The 13,784-nt window shown below is 43.9% G+C and overlaps 1 protein-coding gene and 1 pseudogene across 8 annotated transcripts in view; both read right to left on the bottom strand.

The window, feature by feature from the left end:
- The window catches only part of BPIFC (BPI fold containing family C), a 48,623-nt gene that overhangs the window by 3,264 nt on the left and 31,575 nt on the right, over positions 1-13,784 (bottom strand). The window contains exon 13 of one of the 7 annotated variants that reach the window (XM_082421003.1): positions 513-555. The exons of 1 other annotated variant lie outside the window; for it this stretch is intronic. In XM_082421003.1, coding sequence (XP_082277129.1) covers positions 513-555 — 43 coding nt within the window. 5 more of the 7 variants (XM_082421005.1, XM_082421007.1, XM_082421008.1 and 2 more) reach the window with 5 other exon arrangements.
- LOC309641215 (pleckstrin homology domain-containing family B member 2 pseudogene) lies at positions 3,564-5,839 on the bottom strand (annotated as a pseudogene). Its single transcript has one exon. The product of its transcript is annotated as a pleckstrin homology domain-containing family B member 2 pseudogene (transcript).

Below are 13,784 nucleotides of genomic sequence, written 5' to 3'. Positions count from 1 at the left end.
ATTAGTGATCTGGTTGATCTTCCTGAAGCTTGGGGAGGGGGGTTTCCAAGTCACATGTTGGGATGACCTCTTCCAGTCAGGAGTTCACCAGGCTAGACCCTCCTAAGAGGCATCTACACAACCAGCCTTGACCTAATTTTAGGAGATGGGTAGATATCCTTTGAAGAGCAAACCTAATCATAGGCTAATAATTTATATAGAGCATCATCCTTTGGTAGTCTGAATCTTAAATTTAACTCTAGAGGATTATTTTATCCAAAAAATGAAATGTCTGTTTTTTCCCCCCAACATTACACAGTCTTAACTGTCTTTTGAGTTCTTTTGAAAGTCTTTTTGAATAGATAAAAGTAAATTGGAGAGTTTAATAGTTAACAGGCTTGGTGGATGAGTAGCTACATAAAGAATTTTAAAGTTAAAACCTACAATCAGAGGCAAAGAAAACAATCATCCAGCTACTATATAGGAAAATTCTCATTTTTCCCTGTACGGGGACTCAGAGCTCTGATTCCTACCTCAGTATTGCTGCGACTGGACTCTGGCAAAGAGAGGTAGAAGCTGAAAACAAAACAAAGCAACAAAAACCAATGGGAAAAAGTTAAAGGAGGGAAGACTTAAAAACAACCGTATCGGAAGAAAGAAACAAAAAGGAAAGGGAAATTTTTTTTTCTTTAGTTCAATAAGCTGTTATTTAAAAAACCACACAAACTTGTAAGAACATAGTGTTCTAGTACATCTTTACCCCTATATTTGCTGCTTAAGAAGAAGAGCAGTGGTAACAGAAAGCTTGGATTTGTAACCAGGATGGGTTGCCCAAGTGCATTTGCTATATGCGACTTACTGTTGGCCACTTGGAATGCAGAACATTCTTAAGAAACAGCTTTTAGGTCTTCTTGCTCTGAACTCAACCTTATAACTTCCCCGAGTCAGGCCGGTCCCTTATTAATAAATATGACAATGATGATGATGATGGTGGTAGTGCCACTGTAGGACGTGGACTATCCTAGGAGCTTTGTAAACATTCAAAAATTTAATCTTCATAATGACCCTGTAAGAAATGCTACTATTACTGTCCCTTTGGCAGACAAGAAAACTGATGATCAGAGAGGGAAAGTAAATTTCCCAAGTCACAGAGTCAGCAATTGATAGGTGCAGGTGACAAATCTCACTCTATTTGACTCTAAGTTCTATGCTCAGTCTAGGCCACACCCCTCTGAAGGAGGTATTACATGTATAATTTTTTTAGCAGCTCAGTCAGAACACATAAGGGAAATGTTAGCTGTGATGGCCATCTGATATGAAAGGCAGTATAGTATAATTGTTAAAGAATAGGGATTCTGTAGAACGCCTGAGTTTGAATCCCATTTCTGCCTCTTACTACATAGAATTACTTACTCTCTCTGGATCCTAGTTTTCTCATCTACAAAATATGAATAAGAATGGTACCTACCTTATAGGCCTATAGTGAAGATTGAATGAAATAATGCACATAAAATGCCTAGAACCGTGCCTAGCATATCCTTAGCCCTCTATCAATGCTGGTATTATAACTAGGAGAAATGCTAACAGTTAGGCCAGCACATAATGCCCTTGATATTCTTTGTCAAATACCAACAGAACCTTTGCTATAGGTCCCATTAGCAGGGAGTCCCTCACCTCCCCAACACAGCCTGTCCTCATGCTTGATATTTTGTGATTTTCATGATAAAGCTAAAGGCCAACATTGCCTCTTTCCCCATTTTTCCAAGGACTGATCCACAGGTAGTCCTCCCAACATACACACTTGATGTTCAATGCAATAGTAATAGTAATATGAAGCAATAGTAATCAATAGTAATAGTAAAATGAAGCAATAGTAATCAATAGTAATAGTAATGTGAAACAATAGCAATCAAGAGAATTGTACTATGGAGCAATAGTAATCAACAGGGAGGATTCCTTCATTTTACACATGGGAAAACTGAGGTCCAAAGAGGGGAATATTAATGGCAGATTTGGGACTGGAACACAGATCTCTTGAAGCCATCCCAAAGCTCCCTTCCATTATACGATGTTGACTCATCTTGTTTTCCCCATTTAGCTTCCTAGGGCTCACTTTTGCCCACGTCTAGAGTCTTACTTCTGCATCATCCCTCCAGTGGAACTCCCTGTCTTCAGTCTTGATTCTCTCCAATCCACCTTCCACACCATCCCCAGAGTGAGCTACGTTACACGCATGTCTGACGAGGACATTTTCCTGCTCAACATTCTTCAATGGCTATGATAAAGTCCGAGTGATTCATACAGCACGGGAGGCTTTCTGTACCCTGACTCCCAGCTGCCTCTCTGTTCTCATCTTTCATTCTCTACCTTGAATTTTTTTTTAAGGTTAGCAATCATTTAATGTATTAACATTTTCACTTATAAACATACAATTTGCATATACAGGGAAAAATAGGTTCTGAGGACACAACAGAATACTAGAGACAGGCAAGCAATCAGAAAAAAAGATCAACCTGGGGGAAAAAATGGAACTGCATCCCATGCTGGTGTCTACATAAACTTGGGAAGGAGAAAGATAGATCACACAGTATCACAATTAATGCAGAAAATAAATGTGGGTCATTTTGTCTCAATGGCAGGAACTTCTCCCATGATCCAGATCTTGGGTCCCGGTCTGGCCCGTTCCATGTATGATGATCTGAAACACAACCACGGGTCTCTCCCTTCTCTTTACATCTAAGACCCTGAAGTTAACTCAAGGAATTAAAAGAACAGAGCTAAGAAACAAGTAGACTGGCATGTGTGCAATGTCAAAGGCCAACTAGTTAAAAGTACACATGGAAGTAAAATACTGACTAAACCTGAACAAGTTCCTTCCAACTCACCTAACTTCTTGATTTAGGATTACCTCAGTGTTGGCATCTTTGAGAGTTGGGGCCAGGGAGATGAAGTATCTCAGCCCATCTTTATACCGAGTATGCATTTCCTCTCAGGATCAAGTCACTAGTGACAGTGAACTTCCAGACTCAACTATAGTTGCCCAGTGGGGCTGGCCCTGCTGGGGACAGGGACTGGAGATGTGGGGGCACATGTGTGTCCAAGCTTCAGTCCACAGCTCTCCCCCTTCTGTCAGAGGGAAGCCAGGGCAACACAGGGAGACCATCTGCTTCGAGGGCATTTCACTGACATAATTCAGTATCTGTGGTTCCAGTAACTCCAAGTTCAAAATTAATACCCTGATGTAACATTAAAAACTGAGTTTAGGGGCTTCCCTGGTGGCGCAGTGGTTGGGAATCTGCCTGCCAATGCAGGGGACACGGGTTCGAGCCCTGGTCTGGGAAGATCCCACATGCCGCGGAGCAACTGGGCCTGTGAGCCACAATTACTGAGCCTGCGCGTCTGGAGCCTGTGCTCCGCAACAAGAGAGGCCGCGATAGTCAGAAGCCTGCACACCGCGATGAAGAGTGGCCCCCACTTGCCACAACTAGAGAAAGCCCTCGCACAGAAACGAAGACCCAACACAGCCATAAATATAAATAAATAAATAAATAAATAAATAAATAAATAAATAAATAAAAACCATCTGAACAAAACCATTCTTATTACATATGATGTAAAATAACTAAAGTAACATTTTTAACCATCAAAACCAGTGTTGTCACATATCACATCTGGCAACTTTCCACCATGTCAAACATCCAAAGAGATGACAGCCAAGTATACTTCTTTTCAGCTGGAAACAGACTCTCCAGTGTCAACAAGTGTGACAGAATTGACTGGGAAAACAGACCTGTGGTCACCACAAAGTTCATTTGGCATCTGGTTTCATACGGAGATAGATCTATTTGAGTCTGCCTTAGAGGTGGAGTGCGTTGATCAGTGGAACGAAAGACTATGTATGTAAGTGGCCACATAGAATACAAACAGAATTTGTGCTACTAGGAGAGTATTTTATGGAAAATAGGGCCACATGGAATATAGGGGCAGAGACCTTCAATGTAGCTAAACTGCCTTTGTAAAAGTACATTTTTTAAAGCATGCAGGACAGAAAACTGGAATAATTGAAGTTTTAAAATTTACATAAATAAAGAAATAAGAAATAACAGAAATGCACAACTCTCAGTTTGCCAGAGCTTCACACATAGTTGGGGCTCAAATTAAATGGTTTAAGCTTCTCTGTAACATTTGAGTCAAGAATAAAAACAAGGCTGGTGTCCTGATCAGGTGGAGTAATATCTTGAGCAGGTCATTCATATCCTTCGGCCGCAACTCCCATCTGTAACCTGAGTCTCCCCCACCATGCCACCACCGGGGCTCCACGCACCCCAGTGCTCGGGGACAGCCACAGCGCCCCAGTCCTGCACAGGACAGGAAACGGGCTCTTTAACAGCCTTCAGAAGGGTGGGAAAGGGATCCTCAGTGCAGCCCAATCCCCTGAGACAGTAACACTGTAACTGTGGCTCTCATTCCACTCTCCTCGCCATTCTCTTAATATTACTTTCTCAACAAGTAGAAAAATAAGCTATAAGTAGGCTGAAGTGGCAATAGAAACAGTCAAAGTGAACACTAAAAACATGATGCCTCTGAATAAAGCAAATCTACCCCCACACACTTGTTTGTAATTGTTTTGCCTTGTTCAAGTTTTAAATGATAAAGCCCTAAAACGCTGAGACTCAAATCTACTCCTAATTTGAGATGTTTTCCAAGGATCACTACCAAAAACAAACTAGTAAAAATAAAATGTGAAAAAGCATCATTTTAAAGGGGGGGGGACCTGCCATCCCGCCCATCATCCTGAGCAGTCAGCTTTGCTGGGAGCCTGCAGAGCCCCAGAGGCTGTGGGCATATCACACCGCTGCCTCAGGAAGGTTCCAGCCTTCAACTCCTGAAGTAACGTGCAGCCAGTTCTGGTCTGAGGTTTCAAAGTCTGGCATTAAAACAAAACAGCTGCAGTTCTTCTTGCCCCAGTCACTCACTCACTCATACATCACCACGTTACTAGTGTAACACTAAAATAAACTATCCCTTAAGCATTAAGGCCTAACTCTAAAAGGAAAATGGCCTTTCCAAACAGGTGTGTTCAAATAAGGTATTCTGAGAGTGCCATAAAAAACTCCTAGCACGAGCCAGTGCCCCCAAATAGTCCACGTTTTAGCTAAACAGCAGTCCAAAGCCTTCTCTGTGGTACTTATATGGATTAGTTATAAGTATGATGTCACTACTTTCAAAAGGACTACTAAGACTATTATTAAAAACATTTATAACAAACAAATGCCCTGCAAAGTATATTATTGCACACAGGGTATCAGAAGTTATGCACATCCAGGTTCCAAGGACTCTAGAAGACCCAGAACAGAGACCCTAAGGCCATGCCTGTGGCTGCTGCAGCCAGCATGCCCAGCGCCAGGTCACTGTCATTGTCTCGATACCGCTCACGAATGACGACTAGGTTGGCAGGCTGCTGTCCGTAAAGTCCGGCATACGGGTACTGATAGGGTACGGCATAAGCCTGCCCGTTTGCAGCATAGACAACTTGAGTTCCTGGCGGGTATGCACCACTGTATGGACCATAGCCATATGCCTGCTCAGGGGCTGGTGCAGCATAGGCTGTGTAAGGAGGTGGGAAGGAAGCCACAGCAGTCTCATCATACAGGACTTCTGAGCCAACATAAGCTGTGTCTGTCCTGGCATCCTGAAGTGTAAATTTCCAGGCCAAATAATCATCTGTGCTTTCTGCACAAAGACTGATGGTTTTTCCCATCTCGGCAAACAATCTGCAGCAGTCTTTTGCCTTCCCATCTGGAGGCTGAATATCCTGACATTCATGTCCCATGCGGATGTTGATGCAGTCCACTGGCATGTGGACCTTATCCTCTACACTCTGCCGAGTTTGGTCATCATAATAGGTCAGGTGACCACCTGACCACTGGTCAAACCAATTCTTCTTCCAGCGCTTCAAAACAGTACTGTCTCAGCAACCATCCACTCTTCACAAACGCCGTCTTATCACCTGCAAAGCCTCTGGCCACAGCGGTGCACCGAAGCAGGGCGGGAGCACAAGGTCACTGCCGGGCTCCGTGGCTCCGACTGCCTCACGCCCTCTACCTTGAACTTTATACTCAGTAACTCCGAACTGCTTAGCGCTATGCTGTCTTTTTCATCAGGTACTATATACCTGAGTTTAAAGTGTACTGGCTTCAAAACGCATACCAAAAAATCCTGAAAAATTAAAATTAATAAATGTCTACAACAAGTAACATTATGGCCACTAGTCACGTTAACTCAACCTGACTCATAGTTAAATATAAATTATATTTGCTGTGGAATGCATTTGAATATGTGCAATATATTTTGGGATGGAGTCTCCAAAAATTAGAGTGGGTTAAGGCCATAAAGATCCTAAAACGACCTTGAGGTGTATGCTTGCATATTCCATGATATTTCTGGCCTCCATGCTTTTTGCTCATGTGGCTCCCTCTTTCTAGAATTGCCCTTCTCCTTTCTCTTTGGCTGGTTAACTCCTTTTACTTGCTTAAGATTTAACTCAGGTGTGGCCTCTTCCGGGAATCTTTCTGTTATTTCATTTAAGGAGCAGATATTCACAGAAGAAGTAAGTTTGCTTATTATCAGCCAATATCATGTTAGCATGAATTAGGTTTTGAGATTTATTCAAAGTGACAGCTAAGAGTAAAAACTAGAAAGACTGTTAATTCTGACAAGGATCAGAAATGGTATCGGAGGCACTGTGGCTCAAATTGATCTTAGTGGAAAGTGAGGACCAGAGTCACTGGGGCATCTTTGAAGGAAGTAAGCTGAGCAGTGGAACAAACATTTGCAGGCACTGCTGGGGAAATGTGGGTGCCTCCCCCTGGTCACCCTGCCTCTTACAATGGGCAAGCTAGAGCAATTTAGAAATTAGGTCTACATAACATGGAACACACTTGTGAGTTTCCCTTCTTTTCTTTCATCACAACCCTAAGCCATGATTGGTTATCTCAGGACCACCTGAGCTTCCCGCAAACCAACTATCCTTTCCTACTAGGGCCATGTGACTTTTATCTATTTACTAGTCTCTAGGCGTATTTACCAGGTTAGTTTACTAGGAGACAAGTCTCACTAACTGCAGAGAAACAGGTGGAGCAAAGAGCAAACTCTTCCTGTCCAGGTTCTGAAAAACACGCAAGCTCAACTCAGACCACTAGGTGGCGAACAACTTCACTCCTTTGACATTTTATCCTTCACCTGGCACCTAACCTGTTACTTAAAGCCCTGCTACTAGCAGCTAATTTTTATTACAGAACCACAGAGTAGCTGGGGAGAAAGGGAGCTCAAAGAGGTCTACCTTGCAGGCATATAGAAGTATAGCTTACTTTTAAAGTTTTGGAGAAGGTTTACTGCTCTGATTGAAAACCAGAGCTAAAGTGCAAACTTTTAAGCATGGCAAAAAGCCCTTCATAATCTGAGTCAATATAGCAACTGTGACATAATGAAGGCCAAGTGGACCAAAGCACAGGCATTCACAAGGCCATTCTTCCAACCCTGTGGCCATGGCAGACATTGAAAATCAATCCTTGCACTCAATCCCCTATAATGATTGCTTATCTTTTGCCCTATGACTATAAACTCCTTGTGGGTTGAGATACAGTCTTAATTCCCTCTGTATTCGTGGGATTGAGTACAGAGCATGGCACACTTAGCGCTTAGTGTTCATTCGTTCACTCATTGATTCTTCCAGCAGATATCTATTGAATACCCAGTATATATCAGCTCTGGGACAGGTACCAGAGATACAAGTGTGAGAAAAACCAAATACACTCACTGCTCCATGTAGCTTACAGCCTAGTGGGGAGGCAGACGTTAACCAAATAACTGCACTGATGAACAAGGTTAGATCAATAGTCTGAAGGAAAGAAATACGTTCATTTGTTCATTGAGGCAAATGACAAAGGAATCTGATCTAACTTGGTGGACGCAGGAAGGTTTCCAAGAAAGGGCTGTGTCCTTGAACTGACATATGAAGGATGAGCAGGATTAAAAAGGCAAAATGGGGAAGGAAGAGTGGAGAGGTCTGGGCAGAGGCCAAAGGCCCAGTGGAGGGAACAGAGAGCTAGGGAGAGAGCACAGTGAGACGATGCTAGACAGACAGACAGCGGCTGACCGGGCTGGGTTTCTCAGGTCGTGTTGGGATTTTGATGTTTACCTGAAAAGGAATCTGTGGCAGGTTTCTAAGAAGGGGGGGGGATGTCAGTGTTTTGTCAAGATCACTCTGGCTGCCGTATGGAGAAAAGATTGGCAGGCTGAGAGGTTCCCAGGTGCTTCTTCTGTGCTTGGTAATGTGCTAGGCAATGTGAAGAATTTTATTTATATCTATATTTATGAGGGATGGGGAGAAACTTTATGTACAGGAAGCAATTAGAGAACAATACAAAGCAGCCTGTATTCAGGTGCTCTTTTGTGGGTTTACACACTACTTGTTGCAGGAATTCTGAGAAGGTGTGAAAAGGTGATGAGACCAGCGAGGGTTGTGTGTGTGTGTGTGTGTGTATGTGTGTGTAATACGGGGGGGGGGGGAGCAGAAATAAATTGCCCTTTGAGAGAAGCACTCTGTATACTACCATGTACAGGCACCCTACCCCGTCCATTAGCATGTGGTACATATATACAATGGAATATTACTCAGCCACAAAAAGGAATGAAATTGGGTCATTTGTAGAGATGTGGATGCACCTAGAGACTGTCATACAGAGTGAAGTAAGTCAGAAAGAGAAAAACAAATATCGTATATTAACACATATATGTGAAATCTAGAAAAATGGCATAGATGATATTATTTGCAAAGCAGAAATAGAGACAAAGACATAGAGAACAAAGTATGGATACCAAGGGGGAAGGGGGGGGTGGGATGAATTGGGAGATTGGGATTGACATATATACACTACTGAGACTATGTATAAAATAGATAACTAATGAGAACCTACTGTATAGCACAGGAAACTCTACACAATGCTCTGTGGTGACCTAAATGGGAAGGAAATCCAAAAAAGAGGGGATATATGTATACGTATAGCTGATTCACTTTGCTGTACAGTAGAAACTAACACAACATTGTAAAGCAACTATACTCCAATAAAAATTAATTTAAAAAACTCTGGGGCTTCCCTGGTGGCGCAGTGGTTGAGAATCTGCCTGCCAATGCAGGGGACACGGGTTCGAGCCCTGGTCTGGGAAGATCCCACATGCCGCGGAGCAACTGGGCCCGTGAGCCACAGCTACTGAGCCTGCGCGTCTGGAGCCTGTGCTCCGCAACAAGAGAGGTCGCGATCGTGAGAGGCCCGCGCACCGCGATGAAGAGTGGCCCCCACTTGCCGCAACTAGAGAAAGCCCTCGCACAGAAACGAAGACCCAACACAGCCAAAATTAAATTAATTAATTAATTAATTAAAAATAAATAAATAAATAAAAGGGTCAATTTTATTAAAAAAAAAAAAAAAAAAATCTGAGTGTTACCCTCACCAGGCTGTGGACCTGGAAGGTAGAAACCATTGTTCTTCTCTCAACTATTTGTATCAGGAACAGTGCATAGCACGTAATAGGTGCTCGATAAATTCTCACTGAATGGATGTATGGATAAACAAGCAGATAAAGGATGGGTGGGAAAGTATCTATTAGAATTGAGGTCACCTTGAGGGTGAAGCACCTAAAGCAAAATGTTCATTTAGGGAGCTATGGGAGGTAAGACTGGCTGGCTGGAAAGGTAGGACCAGACATTGAAGAGCTTGAAAACCCTAGGCTGTAGATTTAATCCAATGATGAAAAGTTTTGAGGGGAGGAATGTGTTGAGCCCACTCCAGAATTAAAGGACCCTCTTGATGAGGCAGAGTTCCCCAGTATTTTAACTCCATTGCCTTCTGCAGTCTAGAAATTCCCCAAGTGAGTCTGGGAGAAAGGTAAGAAGTCATTTGGGGTTCCACCTCCGCTAGGGGCTCCCCACTGTGGCCTTCCTCTACCCTGGCCTCAACAGTAGTTCAGAGGGAGGATGGAGATGGAGATCAGCCCAGTTGCCAAGCCTGAGCTCTGCTGGCCTGTCCAAGCACCGTTCCAACAGAAACTGAATCCATTCTTCCCAGACTTGTTTTCCTATCTATTTCTCACCAGATGGCTCACGCTGGGAAATGTTTATCTGCCCAACTGTGAGAAGTGGAGTTGGGTGGTGATACTATCTGCTTGTAGTCAGCTAGATTTGCATTCTCTGACGGTGTTGCATGGGAGGGGTTGCAGGGCAGGTAGATAGGGGTGTGTGTGTGTGTGTGTGTGTGTATGTGTGTGTGTGTGTGTGGTAGTGGGGTGGGGTGCAGTTTGGGAGTATCCAAATCCTCAGTCATGGGAATGTAAAAAAAAATGTTCCAAGCTCTAAATGGTTGAACAATAATGTGCATTTGATTGCCTTGAGCTTTGCATGCGATTAAGAAAAAGGGTTAGAATTAAGTCATGTGTATGAAGACCATCAAAAGGAAAGTGTTGTTTAATTTGGTCCCTGAATTAGTCTCAAAAATGGACATTTGGATTGAAGTTACCTCCAAATAGACCAACCTGGATTGGAGTTACCTCGAAACAGAACTATTTGGAACAAAAGCCTCAAATATAGAAAGAGCTGTAAGAATCTGGTTTATGGGCCAACTCTACAGCTTTTAAGACCCTCCTGACTTGTCATGTCTCTTGGGACCAATTTCTCCCTCTTACTTGGCCAAACTTTGATCCTAGAATAAGGAAAGAGAATAAAGTACTACTAGTAGCAGTAACGGATGTTTCTTGAGCACTGATTATGGGCTGGTCGCTGTGATTTTCATACATTCTCATCTCTACCAATACGACATTCTACACAGGGGCTCTGTTTTGCTGAGGAGGAAACGGATACTTAGAGAGGTTAGTTATCTTGCGCAAGGTCACACAGCTAGCAAATGGCTGAGGTAGAATTCAAAATGAGACATGCTTGACTCCAGAGCCTGTGCTTTTAATTGGACATACACAAAAAGGTCAAGCTTATTACTAGTACTCCCAGCTTTCATTTTCTTTATTCTTTCCTTCACTCAGTTCCTTAATGCAATGAGAAAAGGGCTGTGTGTTTTTTCCATTTCAGGACACACAATGCCAGTGTCTTCTCTTTTTTCTATCAATACTTAACATTGAGAAAGGACATCCTGTTTCACTTTAACCTGACTCCGTGCTTCTGGTTTTCTCCTCTAGGCAAAGGTATTTATTTTATAAGTTGTAGGTCTAAGTCTCATTTTCTAAGACTTAGCTATTCACCACATCAAAGGCAGTACAATGTAGTAAGTAAACAACCACTCATGGCGTTGAAGACTCAGGTTCAAGTTCTAGCTCTGCCATTCAATAGCTCTGTGACTTGCATAAAAAATTACTAATGGGCTTCCCTGGTGGCGCAGTGGTTGAGAATCTGCCTGCCAATGCAGGGGACACGGGTTCGAGCCCTGGTCTGGGAAGATCCCACATGCCGCGGAGCAACTGGGCCCATGAGCCACAATTACTGAGCCTGCGCGTCTGGAGACTGTGCTCCACAACAGGAGGGGCCGCAGTGGTGGGGGGCCCGCGCACCGCGATGAGGAGTGGCCCCCGCTTGCCACAACTAGAGAAAGCCCTCGCGCAGAAACGAAGACCCAACACAGCCATAAATAAATAAATTAAAAAAAAAAAAAAAAGAAAAAAAAATTGTACTGAAATAATTACTAATAAATAGAAAGCTCAGTTCAATAGAGTCTAGAGACCAGCAGGGGGAGTTCTCACACCCTGTGATGACAGCAGAGCCCAACAGGAAGAAGGAAGCCTCCTCTTGTTTCCTGGCAAGGACTTAGCTAAAGAAAAGCAATGGACTCTTTGTTTACTACAGCCCTCCCAACTTCCTTTTCCCTCTATAAAAGGGTTCTCCTTCCCTTGCCATGTGGGGACTTGCACAGGAATCACCATGGTTATAGACCCCAAACTGCAGTTCTCTGCTCATCCTGAATACACACATCTTTGTTGGGGAGAAATATCTGGCAGTCCATTTATTTTGGTCAACACTTGAGTAAGTTATTTGACCACTACAAGCTGGAAAATGGGGATGATAAGCTACCTCCAGGATTATTCATTCAATCTACATTTATGGAGCGCTGTGCCGGATCCTGGAGATACAGGGCTGTGAGGTTTAAATAAAGTAATATATGTGTGGTGCTTGGTACAGGACCAGCAGATAGTAAAGGCTCAATGATAAAGTGTAGTTATAAATGGTAGAACAAAAGGCAATTTCTCTAATAGCCATCACTGGACAGGAGACAGGGGAGTGAGGTGTTTTCTGAATAGAGCTCTTGGCATGATCTTGTATAATTGAGCCCTTCCTTCCCCTGGCTGAGGCCAGTCCCCATAATTTTAGATACTAGCCATAGCCATCATTTTTTTTCAACACTTAACATGCACTTTACATGTATTAACTCATGTACTCCTCACAACAACTCCCTGAAGTAGGTTTTATTATATCATTTTATAGAGGAGAAAATGTAGGCCCAGCGAGATCAAGAAACTTGCCTGAGATCCCGCAGCTAATGATCCGGGCTGGGACCTGCACCAGCTAGTCTCATTCCAAAGCCCATGATCTCCCCACCTCTCTAAACTCACCACCCTGGATTCGCCTCTGATTTCTGCATCTCGTGTCTAGGTAGCCAGCCCTGAGCAGCTCCAGAGAGAGACGCCCTCAGGCAGGGGACGGTTAGGAAGGCTGCGGTGTTCTGGGAGATGTATTCGGAGACCCTGTGTTCCCTGGCTCTCCTCAGGGGTGTTTCACCCATCCCCATCCACTTTACACCTCTTCCTGCTGTGTCTCTATGAGGCCACTTAAGACCAAACCAGCTCACCCTGAAAAGCAGCTCTGTGGAGCCCAGGAGCAGAGGCATTGGCTGCTGTGGCCCATGTGGGAGGCGGGGCTACTGCTCTTGCTGCCAAAGGCTAAGGCTGCTCTTTCAGCACAGCCTCTGCTCCTTTGTGGTCTTGCTTCTGGGTTTGACTGCCTGAGGCCTGAGTGATGCCAGGCCCACTTGCTTTGCCCCTAGTCTGCTCGCTGCCTGAGGTTTGCTATAGTACCCGCTGCAGGAGCCCCACTCAGACTCAGTGCACGTGACCTGCACGTGCTCAGAAGAGCTCTGTGCTCGGTTTAACGCCCTGCTGTCTCCATCTTGAAATTCTTCATTATTTTTGAACAGGGGGTCTGCACTTTCATTTTGCACCAAGCCTCACAAATTATGTAGGTGGTCTTGTTCAGACCTTACTAAGGCCTCAGGGTGCAGGAAGCCTCCCCAGCACGTGAATCTAAAGGAGATCACAGGGGTGTTTGGAAGAGACTTCAAGCAGGCAGGAGTCCTCCTTTCAGGTTTGTGTTCACAAGGTCAAAGAAGGCTTGTGGACCGCCGGAAGCTGGAGAATGAATTCAAACATTCCTTTGGATGATGTGAATTTAGCAGGTTACCATCAGTTTTCCCAATTACTCCCATAAATAAACGTAATTCCCACTGTACATGCAGTTTCTTACTGGTAGGAATGTTGGAGGTGAGGGTCAACCCCAATTAAGCAGAGAAGCAAACTTGGTCTCTCTGCAACTTAAGATCTTTCCTACCTGCCTGCCACAGCCTGAAGTCCCTTTCTTATTAAATCCTTCCTTCAGATCCTGCCAGTAAACCAGAACCCCGCTCAAGTGCAAATGCTTCTACCTTCTCAGAGCTTGCTGCCTCAATTAGCAGCCCTGCACGCATACTCCCCCA

Source organism: Balaenoptera physalus (genome assembly GCF_965194825.1).
Source record: "Balaenoptera physalus genome assembly, chromosome: 13".
Lineage (NCBI taxonomy): Eukaryota > Metazoa > Chordata > Mammalia > Artiodactyla > Balaenopteridae > Balaenoptera > Balaenoptera physalus.
Note: the sequence above shows the minus strand (reverse complement) of the source record. Positions and strands in the feature narration are given on the sequence as shown.